At 46.7% G+C, this 19,430-nt stretch overlaps 1 protein-coding gene across 7 annotated transcripts in view; it reads right to left on the reverse strand.

Moving 5' to 3' along the window:
• The window catches only part of SCN8A (sodium voltage-gated channel alpha subunit 8), a 46,524-nt gene that overhangs the window by 18,963 nt on the left and 8,131 nt on the right, over positions 1-19,430 (reverse strand). For 3 of the 7 annotated variants that reach the window (XM_030510433.1, XM_030510435.2, XM_030510440.1), the window contains exons 3-15: positions 13,021-13,139; positions 11,580-11,669; positions 11,287-11,415; positions 9,128-9,219; positions 6,017-6,238; positions 5,730-5,793; positions 5,010-5,151; positions 4,250-4,456; positions 3,476-3,766; positions 2,783-3,142; positions 1,944-2,079; positions 510-748; positions 126-299 (exon numbers count right to left, since the gene is read on the reverse strand). In XM_030510433.1, the coding sequence (XP_030366293.1) occupies positions 126-299; positions 510-748; positions 1,944-2,079; positions 2,783-3,142; positions 3,476-3,766; positions 4,250-4,456; positions 5,010-5,151; positions 5,730-5,793; positions 6,017-6,238; positions 9,128-9,219; positions 11,287-11,415; positions 11,580-11,669; positions 13,021-13,139 (2,265 nt within the window). Of the gene's footprint in view, positions 1-125; positions 300-509; positions 749-1,943; positions 2,080-2,782; positions 3,143-3,475; positions 3,767-4,249; positions 4,457-5,009; positions 5,152-5,729; positions 5,794-6,016; positions 6,239-9,127; positions 9,220-9,361; positions 9,454-11,286; positions 11,416-11,579; positions 11,670-13,020; positions 13,140-19,430 lie in introns of all 7 variants that reach the window. The other 4 variants (XM_030510436.1, XM_030510434.1, XM_030510437.1 and 1 more) reach the window with 3 other exon arrangements.

The following is a 19,430-nucleotide window of genomic DNA, read 5'->3' on the forward strand; positions in this document are numbered from 1 at the left end:
GACACCATTCCACCTCTGTCCTTCCCCAAACCAGGAACCAAGTGGGCTTTGCCTTTTCTTATGTAAAGAAACTTTCTAGTAGCTCCAAGATAGTAACATTCCAAAAGAACTGGAAGATGGAATACCAATCGGAAAGATCGCAGCACAGAAAGTCCTTCCACATCTGCTAGACCCAGTTCCATTAAACTGAGGGAGACAATAAATCCATCAAAGATGTTCCAGCCTTCCTGGAAATAATAGTAGGGATCCATGGCAATGAGCTTCAGGAACATTTCTGCTGTGAAAATTCCAGTGAAAACCTGGAATGATGAGAAGAGACAGACAAAGAACAGACAAAGATTCATTTCTGTTCATCTCCTGATCTTCAGGCTCAATATCAACCAATGAGCCAACTCAAACATGCAGCCCATGCAATGGAGCAGCAGTTCTTCCAGTCTAAGTCCACATTAACAAGCAACATATCCCAGGAGAAGCAGATCTGTAAGGAATCTTTTCCCATGCTAGCTTACCAGATTCCCTACGGAGAGCACACGTTCAAACTCTGGGGTCATAGGATGGTGCTCCATGGCCATGAACAACGTGTTCAGCACAATACAGATGGTGATGGCCAAGTCAACAAAAGGATCCATGACAATTAAGTTCACTATCTCCTTCAGCTTCATCCAGTACGGGTGGCATTCCCAGATCAAGAACGTGTTGGCAAACTTGTACCAGCAAGGGGGACACTTCCTTTGCGACTCTTCCAGCTCTACAGTTACAAAACAAAACAGCAACGGGGTTCAGTGTTCACCTCGGAGGCTGTTGGATCTCTGGGGCACGTGGATCTCATGATCATCTTAAATGAAGGGCTATATTTAACTCAGAGCCCAGCAAGGGAAAAGGGTTGAAATCAAAGTTACAGAGTCTAACCTGCCTTTGATGCCAGATTTTAAATAACTGGAATGAATTCTGTGCTGAATGCTGGTCTAAAAGAGGAAATACATGACATAATGCTGCAAAGGATTCCAAACAGGAATAACCTGCTTAACCACAGAAATCAAACAGGATGCTGGGTCCACTTCTTTCCCAAGTGCTTAGGGAGCACAATCAGGAGTTTCCCCCCTCTAGTCCTCGACTCGCAGTGGTTCCATTCAGGCTCTCCAGCTGGAGTTTTCTCTTTTCTATGGATAGGGAAGGGACCACTGCGTTCTCCTTCCCATTGGTTCTCTGGTTGCTTGGTATTTAGTTGCCTTGGAGTTGCTAAAGTTAAAAGAGAGGGACCGTAGCACTGTAGCCTGTAGGCGTTTGCGCAGGAGGGAAGCAGCAGCAGAACCTTGCTCTGTTTCTAAGTATATTTGGTTTCCCTACAATGTTATTGCAGGAGACAGCAGGAATTTGAGCTCATCACCCTCATATGTTCAGGAATCCTTGCTCCTGCTTAACAGAGTTGGAAATTTCAGCCCCATGTGCTGTCCATTTCAGATGTGCCATCATCCTGACGTCCCTTTCCCTGTCACATCTCAGCTCTTACCACAGCTCAGATCTTTCCCTCCCATGGATATAAGAAGAGAAAGGTCTCTCCAGTCCTTGGGAGATTGCAGGAGACAGAACAACTGTATCAGACATCATCTTACTCCTATCATCTCCACACTCATTAGCGTGAAATGACAACTCTTTACCTCTGTGTCGACACAATTCAGATGCAAATAAAGTCTAACAAACACTCCTGCCTCAGTAATGTCTCTAAAGAAGCAGGCTGAGGCAAAATAAATGCATGTACTACTTAAAAGCAGGGATAGCTAAATCCTGTGGGACAGAGGGACAACCACATAGCTCCAGGGAACCCAGCAGTGTGAGGAACATCCAACTGATGGCTCCTCTGTCTTCCTACCTCACACCACGAGGGGGCAATCGCTACAAACACACTGAAAACCACCAAAGGCACATCCTCAAGTCACACCTACCCTCCACAAGGGTGTTTGTCAACCCGGTCATTACACTGTTGGTTCGGTCTTTCCTTCCATAGGATGCGTTCACCTGATCCATGGAGACCAAGAGGGAGCCACCAGGTTTCTTCCTGATTTCGATTTCAGTGGTACCCTGCAAAACCCACAGGATGATCAATACAAACTCTTGGTCTTCCTACTATTTTACATACTCTTGGCCTAGAAATAAGGCATGTGTGCCCCAGAGAGAGAAATATGGTTGTTCCTGCTACGCTTCTTACTTCCCTGGGGGATGTACATGGACATAGGGTCAGCTTCTTTTGCTGAGTACTACTTCTCTTTTACACATGCATCAATCCCACCACATCCATGCTAGAAAGAGTTAAATACTGAAGCAAAGCATTATACGAACGTGCTGCCTAGGGAAGAGAAAAACAACAGGTAGCAACTGATGCTGAACATAGGTCAAACAGGCTGCTATTGGCAGCCCTTTAATTCAGGACTCCATCCCGAGCCTCTTTTTCCCAGGGGGAAAAGGAGGTAAGTTGGTTGTTGAGTTTGAAAAGGGAAGAGGGAGGAAGTTAAAGCACAGGGTGTTTAATCCAATATAGACTTTATAATCTGTGGTGACAGAGTGAATCATAGAAGCATGGAATGGTTTGGGTTGCAAAGGACCTTAAGATCACTCAGTTCCAACCCCTTGGATGGGCAGAGACACCTCACAGTAGACCAAGGCTCTGTCCAAGTCTCATACCACCAGGTTCACGGCATACAGGAGAAGAGGAGAGACCACCCCGCCTGTGCGACCTACTCCTTGCCCTCCTTCCACTGCCATGGGCAGCCTTATCTATTTTCACCTCAGGCAGAAGGCGTCCCCCGGGCATGCTGGAGGGGGGACCCCCGATGAGGGACACCACGCCGTTACAGTCCACCGTGCTGTTCCTCTTCACGCTGCGCCGGAGGTTGGGGAAGATGCGGGAGGATCTGCTGCCTTGGCTGTAGCCGCTGTAGCCGCTGTAGCTGCTCCGGCGGTCCCGGCCACGGATGGGGATGAAGAGGGAATCTCTCCTGCCTTCACTCTCCTCCACAGTGCTGTGTTCATCATCAGCAAACTCATTCTCTGAGCCCGGGTCCCGAAATCGCCCTTTGTAGCTGAAGATGCTGCTCTTGCTGTTGTGTCGGGAGAGGAAAGGGGAGCCGGGGATGCTGAGGAGAGACTGGGAGGGAGACAAGAAAGAATGACAGTGAATAGTACGGTATAAAGCACTGCAGTGCTCTCAAGTGCTGCTGAAGTGGTTTCACTCGCTCTCCAGGTCTACACAAACCATCGCTGGCTGTGCTTTCAGAGTGGTTCACTCTTGGCTAAAGAAGTTATCTGCTTTGATTCCCTACTCTCAGGAACCATTTATGCCAGGCTATAATTGTCCTCCTGATCCGCTGCAGGTTTAAGATGATGGGCAGATTCCTTTGACATGCCTATCAGGATCTACACTAGAACATTATCCCAACTCCAAGCGAGCATACATGTTAGCAAAGGAAAGGAAAACTACCTGGTTCATGATGGAAAACTTCCTTCCCAGCCTGTTATCCGGTAGCCTGAACGCTTTCCTCCTCATGCCATCCTCGGATTCAGACTTGAACACCTTCTCATTGTCACACTTCTCGTCTCCTTCTGACAGCTCCTTGTCCTTGCGTTTCTTCCTCCTGTTCCGGCGCTCCTTGGCACTCTTGGAACTGAGTTTGGAAAGCTCTGAAGAGCTCCGAGACATCCTCACCCCACCACCATCATCTTCCACAGCATCTTCAGAGACTGTCCCTGCCGAAGTGACCATAGCAGCAGCCTGAGGGTGTAGGCAAGAGATTACCATGATTAATACTCACTTTCTGCTTTAAAACCTTGTGTGGAACCACAAGTCTTTGGGCTGGGATTGAGGTGCTTATTCCTTCTCTTGGAAGGAAAATGCAGGCAGGACTTTTATAGTCTACTTTGGCAGCAGTAAAACCTCTCTCAGTCCCTTAAAAGCAATTGATAAAGGATAAAAGATGGACTTGTCTTGCAAAGATATTCTCCCACTTAACATTTCTAGTTCCCTTAATAGAAGGGAGTTTTCCAGTATAAACAAACGCAATAAGCTTGCATATAATCCAGGATAAAAGAGCAGGAGCAGGGAAGAGAGTGCAGAATGTCAATCCCAGTCAAGAGAGGATATGGTGCCAGGGCGAGCCAGCCATGGCATTGCTGCATCTTTTCATTATACACTATTACTCTGTAATAGGAGGCAAATACACTTTAAAGTAGGCACCTACGCAATCAAAGCACTTACCTGTGCTTCTTCCTGCTGCTTTTTCAGTTGTTCTAACATGGCCTTGAATTCTGCCTCCTTCTGCTCTGCCTCCTCCAACGTGGCCTGGTTCTGCTCTTCATAAGCCATAGCTACCACAGCCAGAATGAGATTAACCAGATAGAAGGATCCCACAAAGATCACCAAGACAAAGAAGATCATGTAGGTTTTTCCTGCTGCTCGTAAGGTCTGTTAGGAGAAAGGAATGGCAGAGGGGAGAGAAGAGGAAAGGGGAAAGCGAGTTTCAGAGTGACACCGGGTATGTGAATTGACCCCAAGTTCCTTGACCTGGATGCTTCTAAGCAGTGCTGAATATTTAACATCTCGGCACTAAGACACTGCACATTCATTAGCCAGAAACACCAAAGGTGACATCCCTCTTCTTCAGGGAACATCCAATGGCTGCAAACTGAGTATGGTTCAGACACAGCGTGAAACTCAACGCTTTGACTCCCTTCAAACCAAAGCAAATAGAAGAAAAGCCATTTCAGCAAGGTCCCCAAAGCATCCTCAGGTAACCAGGAAACTCTGCCCTCCAAAGCACCTCCTGTGAGCAGAGCTGGGCTCCTCCCAACCATAGAATCACAGACTGGTTTGGGTTGGAAAAGACCTTAAGATCATCCAGTTCCAACCCCTTGGATGGACAGGGACACCTCACACTAGACCATCTCACCCAAGGCTCTTCCCCGCATTGCCCCCCACTTCCCATCGTGTATAACACCAAAGCAAAGGGTTGACTTACCAACTGATACAAGTTCTCCCAGAAGTCCTGAGTCATAAGGCGAAATAAAGCCAGGAAAGCCCAGCTGAAAGTATCAAAGCTTGTGTAACCGTAGTTGGGGTTCCGTCCTGCTTTCATGCACGTGTAACCCTCCGGACATTGGCTGTGGAGAAGACAAGAGCCATTTGAGGGCATCAAAGCAGGAAAAGGGACAGAGCAAGGTGAGAACATGCACACTATTCATGCATATGGAGGTCCTCCTAACACATGGCATGCCTTTTGCTTTCTGTGTCAAGTAAGAAGAGCAGACAAGGAGACTGGCCTCCAGCAAAGCCCTGGAATCCTGTCATATGAAACAAGATGTGGCAATGTGAGGCTCTTCACCCTGAAAGGACCAGCTTTTGCCCTGTAGAGGCCTGGGTGAAAACCCAACTGGAGGCAATAGCACATGGAGGTTTCCATTGCTGAACCTCCACCCCCTGATGGTTCTGATTGGATTCAGAGGGAAATAATGCCCCTAAGTCATCATCACTAGACATAGACCTGCCTCCCGACCTGAAACATGCCAGCTTACACCCTATTAGTCAGGTAATAACAATGGATTAATACAATTAGATTGAGAAATGTGAAACAGTTCACATGTGGAATAACACCAGGACCACCAAAGGAAGCAACAGGAACCATCCCAAAGGTTTTGCCATCAATGGTAAGTAGAGTCTCGACTTAAAGCTCATCACTCACCCTGCATCCGAGCTGTTACCACAGAGCAAAGGATCAGGGGCACCAGGAATGATGTAGAAATTAGCTGAAGGAGATGAAAAAGAGAAGATTACGTGCACACACAGAGGGAGGGAGAGAGTTTAATACACTATAATACCTTAAACCCCTTCACTTACGAGCCCTCTACATCCCCAATTGACTAACTCAGATGGACCCGACTAGAAACACCTAAACAAAGCCAGGGTTCTACTGAAACATAGCCGAGCAAGGGGTTTCCACTGCTCAAAGCTGGCCACAGAGATACCTACACATATTGTTGGTGTATTCCTCCCAGTCAAAGCCCCTTGAGCCGTTATCCAGGAATGTCTCATTGACATTGATGGGCCAGATCACACACTTGTTCCTCAAATTGCCCATGAAGAGCTGCAGGCCGATGAGAGCAAAGACACTGAGACAAAACACCGTCAAGATCATTACATCCGATAGCTTCTTCACAGACTGAATGAGGGCACCCACAATGGTCTTCAAGCCTGCAGAGGAGAAAAGAAGACTAGAAGTGACTCCTGTAGAATGAGAAGACAGTGAGAAATCACATACTTACGGTCCCTTACAACCACTGCGTGGTGGCAAAAGAGGGTTGCTATAAACCAGCCGGTTCCTGGGAGCCACCAGGTTGTCCCACACAGTGCAATAAAGATGATGAATGGCCCAAGCTCCCTGGTTTCAGTGGTGAACTGGCAATTGTTAGAACAAACGTTCCTCCCTAAGCATATCTGAGCCTTGCAGCAGAGGATGCTTTGCATCCTCAGGAGGCCCTGCCATGAAAGCAAGGGCTTGTCTAAACCAAGGTGTTAAATTAAGACATGCTGCTACAAAGCTCTCCATGGACACCTTCAGTTCTGTTTAAGCCTGGCTTATTGGCACAAGCTAAACCAACGTACAAAGAGCCAGTACTTTTCCAGCTGTCTAATCTTAAGTTTCTGCTACTTAACTCAATTCTTTCAGCACTTCCCCGAAAGGGGAAACTTGCAGGAGCCTCATCCTTCACTTAGATGGTGGGTTTTGATGGGGCAGGGTTTCACCCTCAGTGCTGGCTCTTTGGGCTCTACCAAGGCCGTCAGGATCATGAATAGTTCCAAAAGATCATGAATGGCTCAATAATAAAAGGAAGCTCAGACATAAGTCAAGAATCCTGCCAATTTTCCAAACCAGGCTGGTCTGGAAGAGGAACCATCCATGAAGCGGGTGAAGAACACGGCACAAAGGCTTCAGGAGACAGATCTCTGGATGCAGAAACCATAAGAGTATTTAACCAGCTTTTCTGATGTTAATCTTGTATTTACAACTGAGCAGTGAAGGAGGCTGAATTTGGGGCCAGTCAGATCCGAGTCTCTGGCTGAAGCCATGCGAGCATTCAGCAGCAAACCTTTGACAAGAAACCTTTCTATGCCAACAGAGGTTTGACCCAGATCAGGAACATCAAGATTCAAACGGAATTCTTATGGAGGAATATTGTTTTAAATGTCTTTTATTTCAATCACCTTCAACGTTTTCAAGCAATGCCAAAGCCCTACTCCAACACCAAGCAGGTTCTTGCTGTTAGCTCTGGCAGACAAATACCCATTACAACACCAGTTTGCATGCTCATCTCCATCGCTCAAATATGCGCCATGCAGCCATTTACACCAGCAACTGGGGTTCTGCTTTGTGTGTTGCTCTTTCATAGGCACAGGAGGAGAAAGGGGCTTGGAACCACGATGCTCAATCGGCAGCAAGAGTGTTCCCAGTCCAGTCACAGGACAAATACAACTCCAACAACTCCCAGGGGAAGCAATGGCCTTCGTGTTCTGCAGATCCACATTACCACTGGGTCCTACTGACTGTCACAGGCAACGGAGACTGATGGTCTCAGACAACTGAAATCCCAGTTCATTTATGCCAATGACCAAATCTCTTTAGAACACCAGAGAGTTCAATATGCTCTACCAAGCCATAGCAACAATGTGATGGTTTAGTTCATAGGTGCCACAGTCTGCTCTTGCCACGCAAATCCATGCAGACCCTTTACCTGCATGGAATATCTTGTCTAAAAACCACACTGAGGATAATCGCAGTTATTGAAGATGTGGTTAATACTCATTGTAACAGCAAGATGTTATAATTCCCATTCCATTACATGTGCTGAAGCAGAAGGGGAACCCTGAGCCACTACAGCACTAACACCAATAAACCAAGCCTGTAGTAAAACATATGGCTGCACTGAGGAAGGGCTCAGCTCCCCCTTCCCTTGCTGTCATTTGAAATAAAAGGAAAACTCCATTGGTTTCGAGTCGCATGGAGGGAACGATCCCAAAGTGAACTGTCCTGCTCCTTTCGATAGGAAGGCAAGGCATGCTGTCACACACTTAGTACCCAGCTCATTAAAGCTGCATGGTTTTCGCTTTGTTACCATTCTGAAAGCAAAACACGCATAGAACTTCTCTTAACATCGATGCTGTTCTTTGAGCAAGACAGTTAATACCTGGAGCAGGCTGACAGAATCACAACTGCACTTCAGATCCCTCGAGTGCACTGCTAACAGCAATTCACCAAGTATCTTGTGCTCTTTAACGTTGGCAAACATTAAGGAATGCTAAGTAAGAACATACTCTAGCATACTTTCACTGGGTGCAAGGAAAGCAGATGCCACTTAAGAACATCATGCACAACAGCCATGTACATCTGATGGGTTTAGCAGTCTGGAACGGGGACAAAAGTGATGGGCCCCTACAATTCCATAGTCTCTTTTCTGGCAAGTGGAGGCTGAGAAAGCAAAAGAACCGTCATCAGTTAATGCATTAGGAAACAAAGCACAAAGAAATAGAAGACCAAAACTCATCAACTGGTTATATGGGGTGAGACAGGTCAGGGAGGCAAGCTTATTGCCACGACCTAGAAGCCAACCTGCCCCAGATCCCATCTGACTCCAAGGAACTGAAGTAGCCTCATGCAGGCAGGTTTTAATCATTGCTGGGTTTTGCTCCTTTACAAACTTATTCTTAGGAATAAGAACAGGTTTTGGGTTTAGGTTTTAGAACAGGTTTTAGTTTAGGTTTTAGAACAGTTCTAGAAACACTGGCGATGATGGGATGACTTCCTGAGCGAGAAACTCTTTCTCCTGAGGAGGAAGGATATCCCCATTCTTTAGTCATCTGGAACTAAACTTTAGGCAGAGAGCAGATAAAGGGATAAAGAACAGGAAGAGCAGACTTCTACCCCCCCAATTTGATGGTTCAGAAGCCTCAATTCCCAACAACTCCGTTGATCCAGACTGCAAAGCCCATCAAAACCATCCCAGTGCCTTTCTGAGCAATAAGCAATGCAGGACGGGAGGGAAGGTGTGGAAAAGGGACACGCTTTGGATGCTGAACGGTTCTCACCTGGAATAACAGAGATAGTTTTCAAAGCTCGGAGAACTCTGAAAGTTCTCAAGGCTGAGACATTCCCAAGGTCCACAAACTCTGTGACATATCTGCAATGAGGGAGGTCACACACAGAAAACACCATGACAATACACACACCCAGAAAAGAAAAACACCTACTACAGACAAAGCAATACAGCACTCACAGGGGGCCTGTACCCAACAGCTAACACCAAGCGGAGGCTGCCTTACCTGGAATAACAGATATAGTTTTCAAAGCTCTCAGAACCCTGAAAGTGCGCAGAGCTGAAACATTGCCTAGGTTTACAAACTCTGTTATATACCTGCAGAATTAAACCAGAGTTAATGGCACCGTTGGGGTCACCTTTTGGTTTCCATTGTAGGAAACAAGCATTGCAAGTGCTTTCGAATGGGCATTGCAAAGGGAGAACGCACTTCAAGGGTCTCCACGCTGCAACCGGTTCATCCAGGTGTATGGGGTGGTACCTGCAGCCTCACCTACGTGGGACTACATTTAGTGTTATCTCTATAGGAGAAGGTAATTGTAAAGCTTGAAGCTGGGAGGGGATTTGGTGGCATCGCCTCACTTTAGTGGTTTCGAGTGTATTTGCTTCACTTTGTGTTTGGCATAAAGCATCAGCATCTTTTGCTTTGAGGGGCATCCTTCAGTTTAATCCTTTATGCTTTACTAGCTGTTTATGAGGCACAGGTAGGCTTATCCCCGTTTTACAAAGGGATAAACCCGAGTTACACAGAGGATAAGATGCTTAGTGCAAGGGTAACAGGGTTGTATTTTACCACATCTTAGAACAGAGTATTTCCTCTGTGCTGTCTGGGGAGAAACAGGGTATGAAAAGGCAAAGAAATGCACAATATTTGAGACTCCTCTGGGTGCTTCACAGAACTCAGACCCCCTTTAGTGGGCTTTAAATAACACACAGGCTTGTTCCAGCCCTTGACACAGAAAGAGATTGGATTGGAAGCCTATAAGCAACCTCACTGGGAATGAGGAGGTTACACAGCCAGATCAGCGGGAGATTTCACATTTAAGACCACTGCATTGGGCCTTTTAAAGCTGTTCCTTGTTCATCTCTAGAGAAACAAAGGCAGTACCCAATGCAGAGGTTGAATTCAGTGTGCGTGCACGGAAGTGGGAGCTTCCCACACACATGCACATTCACACTGTGCGCAGCAGATCCCCACCTCTTCTCAAGGGAAACTAAAGGTTCAGGGAGCGACTGGTTATGTGCCTTTTGTGCACAAGGTCCAACTCTTCCCATGTGATTTAATTGCACAGCTAAAAGGCATGGAGAAAAGAGCAGAAACTCTGGGAAATCAACAGCTTTGGGGGCAGAATCCAGCCCAAAAAAGGTATTTTCTATGATTAAAGCATACAAGTGCTCTGAACCCTTCAGAATAAGGCTCCTGAGCTTTCCTGCTGTCGACTACGGGAGCCCAAACATGCACACATGCAATATCCCAATAACAGTCGTAAAAGGGGATATAACTTTCTCTTCCAGTAATGCCTCAGACCACCAGGGCCATCCACAAGGCTCTCCTCAGTGGTACTGAGCCAAAGCAACCATCAATACAGGGAAAATCTAGGGAGCATCTCCTGGTTCAGCTTTCAGCCATCCCTATGAATCCTCATAATCCATATAAGCTGAGCTGGCACAAGAGAAGAAAATGAAGAAGGAAAAGAAAGTGTCTCCTTTTCCAACTCATTGGAAAGGGGTTAACAATTACTCAACCTTAAATCACAGCCTGGGAACTTTGACCACACAAGCCCAAGGGGAGGAGGAGTGATGGAGACTAGATGTTTGGCTGTTAGTCCTATGCTGAACAGGTCAAGCTGCCACTCTGGCACGTGAGCAGTCTAAAATGCCAGGGACTATTATAAAGTCTTATCTTCCTAAAGGCACATTTCAACATGTATTTTGCAGCAGCAGCAACAGTAACTCTGTGGAGCTGCAGTTTAGGTCTGTGACTCCATGTCAGGCTAAAGCTTTCTTCTGAAGAATCAAGAATAAATCTTTTGGGGATGCATTTAAGTTTTCCTTCTTGTTTCCTTAACACACACACCCCCCACACACGCTAAGGTCCCATCCCCTCCCACATGCCACAGATAGCTGAAGTAAGCCGAAAACACAACTTACGCCATCATGATCACACTGAAATCCAGCCAGTTCCATGGATCCCGGAGGAAAGTAAAGCCGTCTATACAGAAACCTCTTGCAATGATTTTCACAAGGGATTCAAACGTATAAATGCCAGTGAATGTATACCTGCAGGAGGAAAGTGGTTGAAATGCCATTTCAGTGGTGACAAAAGAGGAATTAGAACCACTTGGGTCTAAACAAAGCAGGTAGAAAAGATGACTCGGGTTGATGGGAACTTAAATTTGAGGAGAAACAGATTTGTTACTAGAACAGAAGAAGCTTTTACTTACTCCACATTCTTCGACCATTCAGGTGGGTTACTAAAAGTCATGAATACACAGTTGGTCAAAATAGTGCACATAATGATCATGCTAAATACTGTAGAACAAAGTCAAGGATCAACAGGACACCAGCGTGGCTCTTTACATCAGCTTACAGCTCCCTAAGGATCACTTACTGCAATGAAACTCAACCATCCCCAGTCTATGTGGACTACAAATAAGAGCCAGGATGCTCCCAGCACTCATGGGACATAACACTGGGGCGCCTATATATAAATAGTGGTTTTATGTCACCATTCAATTCATTTCCTATTCTCTGCTATGTCTTTGCAATTCCCAAATCACACGCCTAAATGGCAGCGTCTCCCCAGATAATTCCGTCTATTCAGTAACATCAGTAATATATCCAACTGGAAAGCAGCATTGCAACCCATGGACACCCATGACTTAGCTTGGAGAAGATCATAGGAATCTTTCCAAACATCTCTTGTGTGTTCGGGATCTCATGTGGCACATTTGCAGACGGAAGGTGCTGGAGTGATGTGCAAGGACAGCGCAATCTCAGCACTAGAAGCCTAAGTGTATGTTAACTATGGAATTATCAGCAGAATGGGTCAGATCCAAGCTGTTGGACTTCCCAAACTGTTTAAGCAGACTCAATGGATCCCAGATCCAGGCCCATGATCCACTTGTCAGCATCTTGGTCCCAACCTGAGAGAGCGGCATCTCTCAGCTGCATCCCAGAACATCCAGAGGGGAGAAATAACACAGGAGCCAAAGAAAACGTTCCCAGCCCCAGATCCCAAAGGGACTTTGGAAAGATGGAAAAGCTTTTTCTTTGGACGAGATGCAGGAAGTGAGTGAAGAGAAGCCTTTAATCCAACACAGGAATTCCATTTCGGAGTCACTTTGTATGAATAAATAACTAACCAGGGAAGCAGCCCATTTTTCCTCCCCTTTCTCCTAACAACACATGCAGATGATGTTTCCCATCTCTTTCCTATCTATTCCCAAGCTGTCTGAAGCCCTGCACGGGAGCATTTTGGAACAGCCTTGCCATTAGAAGGATGTTTGAGATGCCAGAAGAGCAAGGAATTAGTCAGTGTCTCGTCCCATACAAGGTACCTTTGGCTCGCTCTTCACATGATAACTCTCTTTAAGCATTTTAGGAGCTAAAGCTCAACTCCTCTTCATGTAAAGAATAAATCATAGTTGTTCCAATACTTACTGATGTCTGTGCACAATGTATGGACACAGACAGGTGCAAATAGCAGGGAAAATGAATGAGTTGACTTGCTTGGATGTGTCTAAAGGACCATGCTTTTTCGATGCTCTGAGGCCACATGCACAACCCAAACCCATCCCCACTATTGGAACTGAGCACTAGGACAAGCGGCAAGAGCTTGGTTCAATGACTATACCAAGGCAGAAATAGCAATCAAAAGGATATGAATGTATCAAAATTTTAATAGCTATTCTTCTAAACAGATTAAAAGGACTTAAAATGTACAAGGCAGGTGTGGCACTAAATCGGAAGAGTGTTTTCCCTCTGTTTAGTACTACAAAGGTCTGTAGAGAAACAAAGAAAGAAAGAGAAAGAGAGAGTTAATGCAGGAAAATCAAAGCGTTCATTATTCTCCTGGTATAAAAATAGCATTTGCTGCCTTTCTTAAAGCATAATCTCCTTTATGAAGTTCCCATTAGGGTAAAACACCCCTACGAGTGCATCACGAGTAGTTCTACTCCAACCCATCCATTTCTAGAGACCTGGAGCAGAAGCCAAACCTCCCATCCAAGAACACCTATATTCCCTATTTCCACTATTATCCCTATCTCCTAAAGAACCCAAAGCAACTGAAGACCACAAATTCAGGAGCAGAACTGGCAGTTGAAACCCAGCTTTATGCCACTGCCCAGGGTACAAAACCATCTTTATGGCACGGGGTTCATGTAGCCCATGTCTCCTTCCCAAACAACACACAGGACAGCAAGGACACAGGACAACACACAGGACATCTCACCTGCAAGGAAGCAGCTAAGCAAAAAGAACATGTCCCCACCACCAGCCAAGGTCAGACACCCATCACTGGGAATTTGGAGCACATTCCATTCTGGTGCATCAGCTCCAGGCAGAGCCATGTGCTCTCCCTGCCTTTAATGAGCGAGACGCTAAGGTTTGCTACTTTATCCTTATTCTGATTTATATTATACAAAGGTATACTACTTTATTGAGAAATGAATGATGTAAATGTGAGGCAGAATCGACTCCATCTCCAGCCCTCAAATCCAGACCTGCTGCTCCATCTCCCCACCAGCAACGCAGAGTGTGGAGACAACCACATGCAGCGATCTGAAGAAGGCAGAATTAGAACTGGGGCTGCTTAATACCAGCACTCCCAACGCACCCACCACTTTTGGAAGGAGAAAAGGCAGTTTGTGTGCACTGAAAAGCCTTCCCCATTGTACCTTCCCCCTGCAGCAGGGCAGGATGAAGCCCAAGAGCATGGCAGGGGCACAAGCAAATCCAGCCCACCCTTTGGCACAGCCCGGAGCCCAACAGGAGGGAATCCACAAGGGCTTCCTGCCAACGCAGCCACTGTGCTTCCCCAGGAGGCTGGCTCTTAGGAAATTTGTCATTTCCCCTCCTAGTGAAGGGAAACGAGGGGTTTTTAGCTTATTTTGGGCTAAATGAGACCATCGAGCAGTAAATTATTTGCTAAGGAAATCAAAATCAGATTGCGGTTCGGCGCCGAGTGTGAAACGTTAGTTAGCAGAACCACTAATGCATCCCCCAGCAAAAGCACTTTAAAGCCAGCTCTTAAATGGCTGCATCAAGAATTAATGACCAGATTACCTTGGCATGGAACAATATGCTCTAAGTTCTTCAAAAGTGCAGGTTACAGAGTGGTCGAGGGACACCCGATGTTAGGAACCAGCTCTGGCTCCTTCCCAACACTGCAAACTTCCCAACACTCACATACCAGGTGCATATCTTCATTCCCTGTCCTCTGCAGAGGCTTTGGAGCAGGACACCCATCACAACAGGATGCTCCTGGGCTTCAGTTTTGTCCCCAGCACAACCCTGAGATCTCCCACATCCTTTAAGCAATGAAATCAGTGCTGAACATCACATGGGCACATGAGCTGGACCAAACCCCATGCAGCAACTCAGTTCCATCATGCCTCCATTTCCACTTGGGAAAGATCCCAGTGCAGCAGCCCTGTGGTTTGCTCAGCAAACCACAAGTAACCCTATTCTTCACATGGAGACACAGGTACATGCTTCAGACGTAAACCCACCCAAAGCCTTTCGACCTGTACAACAGGAGTGAAGCTCAGGTGGGGAAGGTGGATGTGAACTGCTCTACATGGAGGGGCAGAGCCTGTCTGCCTTGGAATGCTGGAGTGATTACATGGGAACACACATTGTCAGTGGCTGTTTCACAAATGGCATTCCCTGGTGTAATATAAGCTGCTTCATCCAATGAGCAGGGCAACTGCATTAACATCCTGCTTAGTCCTTCAGCTATTACATGACCTCACATAAGGCAGCTCCTTGTTTTCTCTTCCATGTTCGTCGCATCTTCCTCTTTTTAGCCCATAACGCTTGTTGAGATTATTCCTGCCTATAAAGCACATCACAACTGGGCCTCTCATATAACCTTAGCACAAAGAAGGTGCTGCCCATCCCAGTGTGCTCATCGATTCCGACGAGCCCAAGCTCCGGTTCCTCTGTGTATCTTCCAAAACCCTGGGTAAATCTCTGCTTGGCCTTGTCAATAGAAAGGAAAGCACAAAAGCCAAGAAGCGTTTGGCAACTGAAACCCTTCTCTTTGCTTTGTCTTTCTGCTGCTGACATATTAAAACTCAATTGCAAAATGGCTGCGTGCTCTTAAGATGTTTGCTGGTGCAGGGCCAAGAACATCCTTAAGTCCTTTGAAGATCTGCTGAGGCAAAGCTTGAAACCCAGCGCAAGGTGAGGCCTGGAGAAAGGCATTTTCTTCCAAGAGGTGAAGTCTGAACTTCCCAAAGTCTGTGTTTGTGGTTAAAGAGAAAGGTTCTTTGTCCACTTCAGGTTAAAGTTGGCTTCATAGAAGCCTCAGAACCAGTTCTCTTACAGAAAGAAGATCACCAAAGAGAAGTCATGTCTAAATCCATCTGCAGAACAGCACACCAAAGCTGTGCTGGAGAGCATGAGAGAACCGAGCAAGTGATGGCAAAGAGCATTCCAGTGATAGGGAGGTTTAAAATACTCCTGCATGCAGGTTTTACACTGAGCCTTTCTGCAATGGTTGGGAAGTGAGGAGGAGTGGGCAGCAGCTTTAAGGAGAAAACAGCTTTCTGAACAGCCTAAGAACATATGGAAGCACATTCCTACAGCGGTAACATGACTGCCTCAGCCTCAGTGTTCAGCAGGAGAGAGCGATGACTTTCTGATGACACCCTGAGCAAGTTACTTGAACAGAGCTATTTTCACCATTCCTTTTGCAGGGAATTCTGCCACCCTGGAGGCTGAAGGAGGAGAGACAGAATTGAGCAAAACAGCTCTCAAATCATCGAGGTGTAATTCCTAATAGAGAAATCACAGTATTTAGTAGTTCTTTTCCCACCCCTCAAAAGGGGATCGATGACTTCTTCACCTCCATTCTTTATGGAGGAAAGAATCTCCCACATTTTGCTCTTGTTTTAACCTCTTGTTTCAACGTAGGAAACAAAAAAAACTTGACATTTATTTAAATGTATCAACTAAATCATTCCTGAAAGATGGATTTGTAAAAATAGACATTGTTCAAAGTGGAATGTGGAGAAGCTGATCTGGGTTTCAGTGCCAACGACAGCGCAATCTGCCTCTGGAAGGGGATTCATGCTGCCTCCAAGGCGGAAATGATTCTCCTCCCTTCCACTCATCACCAGTGGGCTGCAGCTATTTAGGTGACTGCAGCAGAGCCTCTCTCGCCTCCTGCTCTGTGCCACACTCATGTATCCCGATCCCGGCAGGAAGCGCGATGTGCTACGGCAGCACTTGGGGCTGGATGCAAGCAGCACTGGTCTCTCCTGTCTCCATCACACTTTGCTTCCATCTGACACCCAGAAAGGGCTGGAGAAGATGACTGACAGGGATTACACTCTCCTTTCTTTCCCTAGGTTAGCTAGGAAGGGCATCTTTGCTTTTCCTGCCCCTTTTAAGCCTACCAGAGGGATGGAGCGGAAGGAAAAATGGCATTAAACATGCAAAACCTGGGAAAAGCTTTTGGAAATGAGAATAAAAGGCTCATTTTTGAGATGGTCCCAAATCTTCCCTCTGTTTCAATGACTTCACTGCTCTGCCAAGCCCGTGACCTTGTAGGGCCGTTACCTTGCCTTGCAGAAGCACATGTTAGAGCCAGACGTGCCTCTCCCAAGCTGGTGTCTCACATCCCTGTGATTTTCCCAGGCCCACGGAGCCAAGGTGACATTCCGGACCTGAGGGCCCATTTCCAAACCCCGCATGTGACTTGACGAAGTTGCAAGTCACTCCATTGGCACAAAGGCACTAGAAGGATCCTCAGGTGCTCATCTGCAAGCTATAGGTGACCTCAGACGCTCACAGAGGTGCAGCCAGCCCCCTACAACTGCAGGGTTCATTTTACCATTGAACTCAGTGAGCTTCTATGATCCCAGCTCCCAGAAAGCTCAAGGACCTCCTGAACGGAGCCACTGCAGGAGCATTAACACCTTTACCCTGTTCTATATGAGATTCCTACTGAGTGAAATGGAAGTTGCTTGAGGACCATGATGTGGCAGAAGTCACGGTCAATGGGAAAGAACGAGGTGTTTAGTAGGAGTGACAACCTCGGCCATAAATGGAAGAGAAGGAAAAAGAGGTTGAAAAGATGGAAAAACATTAGGAAATAGAAATACTAATCATGGCCCAGTATGGCCCAGACCCTACCTCTTGCTTAAGCAACCACTGCAGACTAGACTATGAGGCAAGCATCTGCTTTGCCTTCATTGCTAGGGATGCTCCCACATCCAAGGCAGCCTGAGTTTTGCTTGCACGTGTTACCAGGGAAGTTCATGTACCTTTTGGGTTGATTTCCACAAGCATCATGGGCTTCTGTGATGTGCTTCAGGCCAGGAATTGGACTTACTATTTGCAAACCAAAGAATCATGAACATATTCTCTCTGGTACTTCCACAAAGACAAAAAGGAGCCGAATTACCCCCAAAACCTGCTACCTGTGAGCAAAGGGACTCTCCTGATACTCCTACGAGTCATTACTCCCACTTTGCTAAATGAAACAGCAGGGAAAAGGGAAGCAGCTCGGACAAAAGCCTTGCAGGGCTGCGCTCCGGACCTGGGAATTCTGAGTCCCTGCACCATGGTTGTGTTTCTAGGTCACGCTGTTTCTCCTTTCAATATCAGTTAACAGGCCACTGGAATGTTCAGCTTCTCCATGAGGATGCAGTTTCAGTTCCCGTGGCTAACCCAAGATCACTGTGTCCTCCTGCAAGGCAAAGCCAGCAGCTGATTTGTTCCTCTGTGTGCTGCACATCTCGCTGTAAAGGAAAAGACCTCTGATGCAAAACCTTCTGGAGAGGAAAACCAAAAAAACTCTTGGAAAACTTCCCGTGATCCGAGCAGCTTCGCAATTCCTGATGATTCAGAAGGGCCTTTTTTAATGGCCTTAAAAAAAATGCCTTGTGGGAAGTCACTATTTGAAGCAGCAGAGCAGCAGCGCAGCCCAAAGCTATCCCCACACTGAAGTGGATGCAAAAGGAACTGAGCCAGTTTTAGTGTTTATGGGAAGACCAAAGCTCTTTGCACTTTCTCTCCCATCTCCAGAACGTTCCCCTCCATCTGCAGCAGCTCCAGCTCCACACACAGGCACAATGGAGCAAGCAGAGACCCAGAGATTGGGAATGTAACTTGGTTTTCCCTAAACACTAAGGATTTCTTCCTAGCATTGTGTTGAGAGAAAGGGTGAGTGCTGCCAGGGTTCCCTTGTCTCCTACTTGTGGTGGAACACAAAGACACCCAAGAAGCCTTTACCCAGTGCCCACAGCCCCTTCAGCACTCTCCTACTGAAGGAGTAGCTGTGCTAGAAGGAGCACAGCTCAATTCTCCCACAGATGTTGTGTCCATTCAACTACATGGATACCAACCACTCCTGCTTGGATCTGCAGCAGCATCCTCTAACACGGGCTTTGGTTGGGTGCAAGTGGCCACATGCAACCAAAGGCATCCTGAGAACTACATGTCTCTCTTTCGCAACCTGCCCACCCCAAACCCAGGCAACACCATTCTGAGGGACAACATGAGCTACATCCACCTCAAAACCAGCTCATAGACAATCCACCCTGTTTCAAAGCCCTGTTGAATTGGCACCTGCATTCCCAGCACAACAAATAAGCATTGAATCCACTGGTGTAAAGGTGGCGAAGAATGAGCAGTTATACCCAACATCAGCAGCAAATCCAGTTGATTTCATGTGACAGAACCACTCCTGAGCGTGGCAAAGACAACACAAAGCCTTGCTACCCATGACAACTCAGGTTCGGACTGGTCACATCACAACAGCGGTCACATCCAGGCTCTCCAGTGGCACAGCTAAACCTGAGTTATAGGTGGTAACTATCTCTGATCAGCCAAATTCAATCTCTATCAAAGAAAGCAAGGGCATTAAACAGTAGAAAAGAGCCTCAGTTTTAAGCCCTTTGGCCTTCTAAGAAAACCAGCGACAGTGCTCTTCCTTCTTTCCCCAAAGAAGATCCCTCCCCTCCATTTCCAGCACGGTGTTTGCTTACTCACTCCTTTCCTCACAACGCCACTTCATTCCTTACTGCATCTTGGCACCCCTAAATGCCTCCTGCCACGTC

The sequence above is a fragment of the Strigops habroptila genome, chromosome 23, assembly GCF_004027225.2.
Source record: "Strigops habroptila isolate Jane chromosome 23, bStrHab1.2.pri, whole genome shotgun sequence".
In the NCBI taxonomy this organism is placed as follows: domain Eukaryota; kingdom Metazoa; phylum Chordata; class Aves; order Psittaciformes; family Psittacidae; genus Strigops; species Strigops habroptila.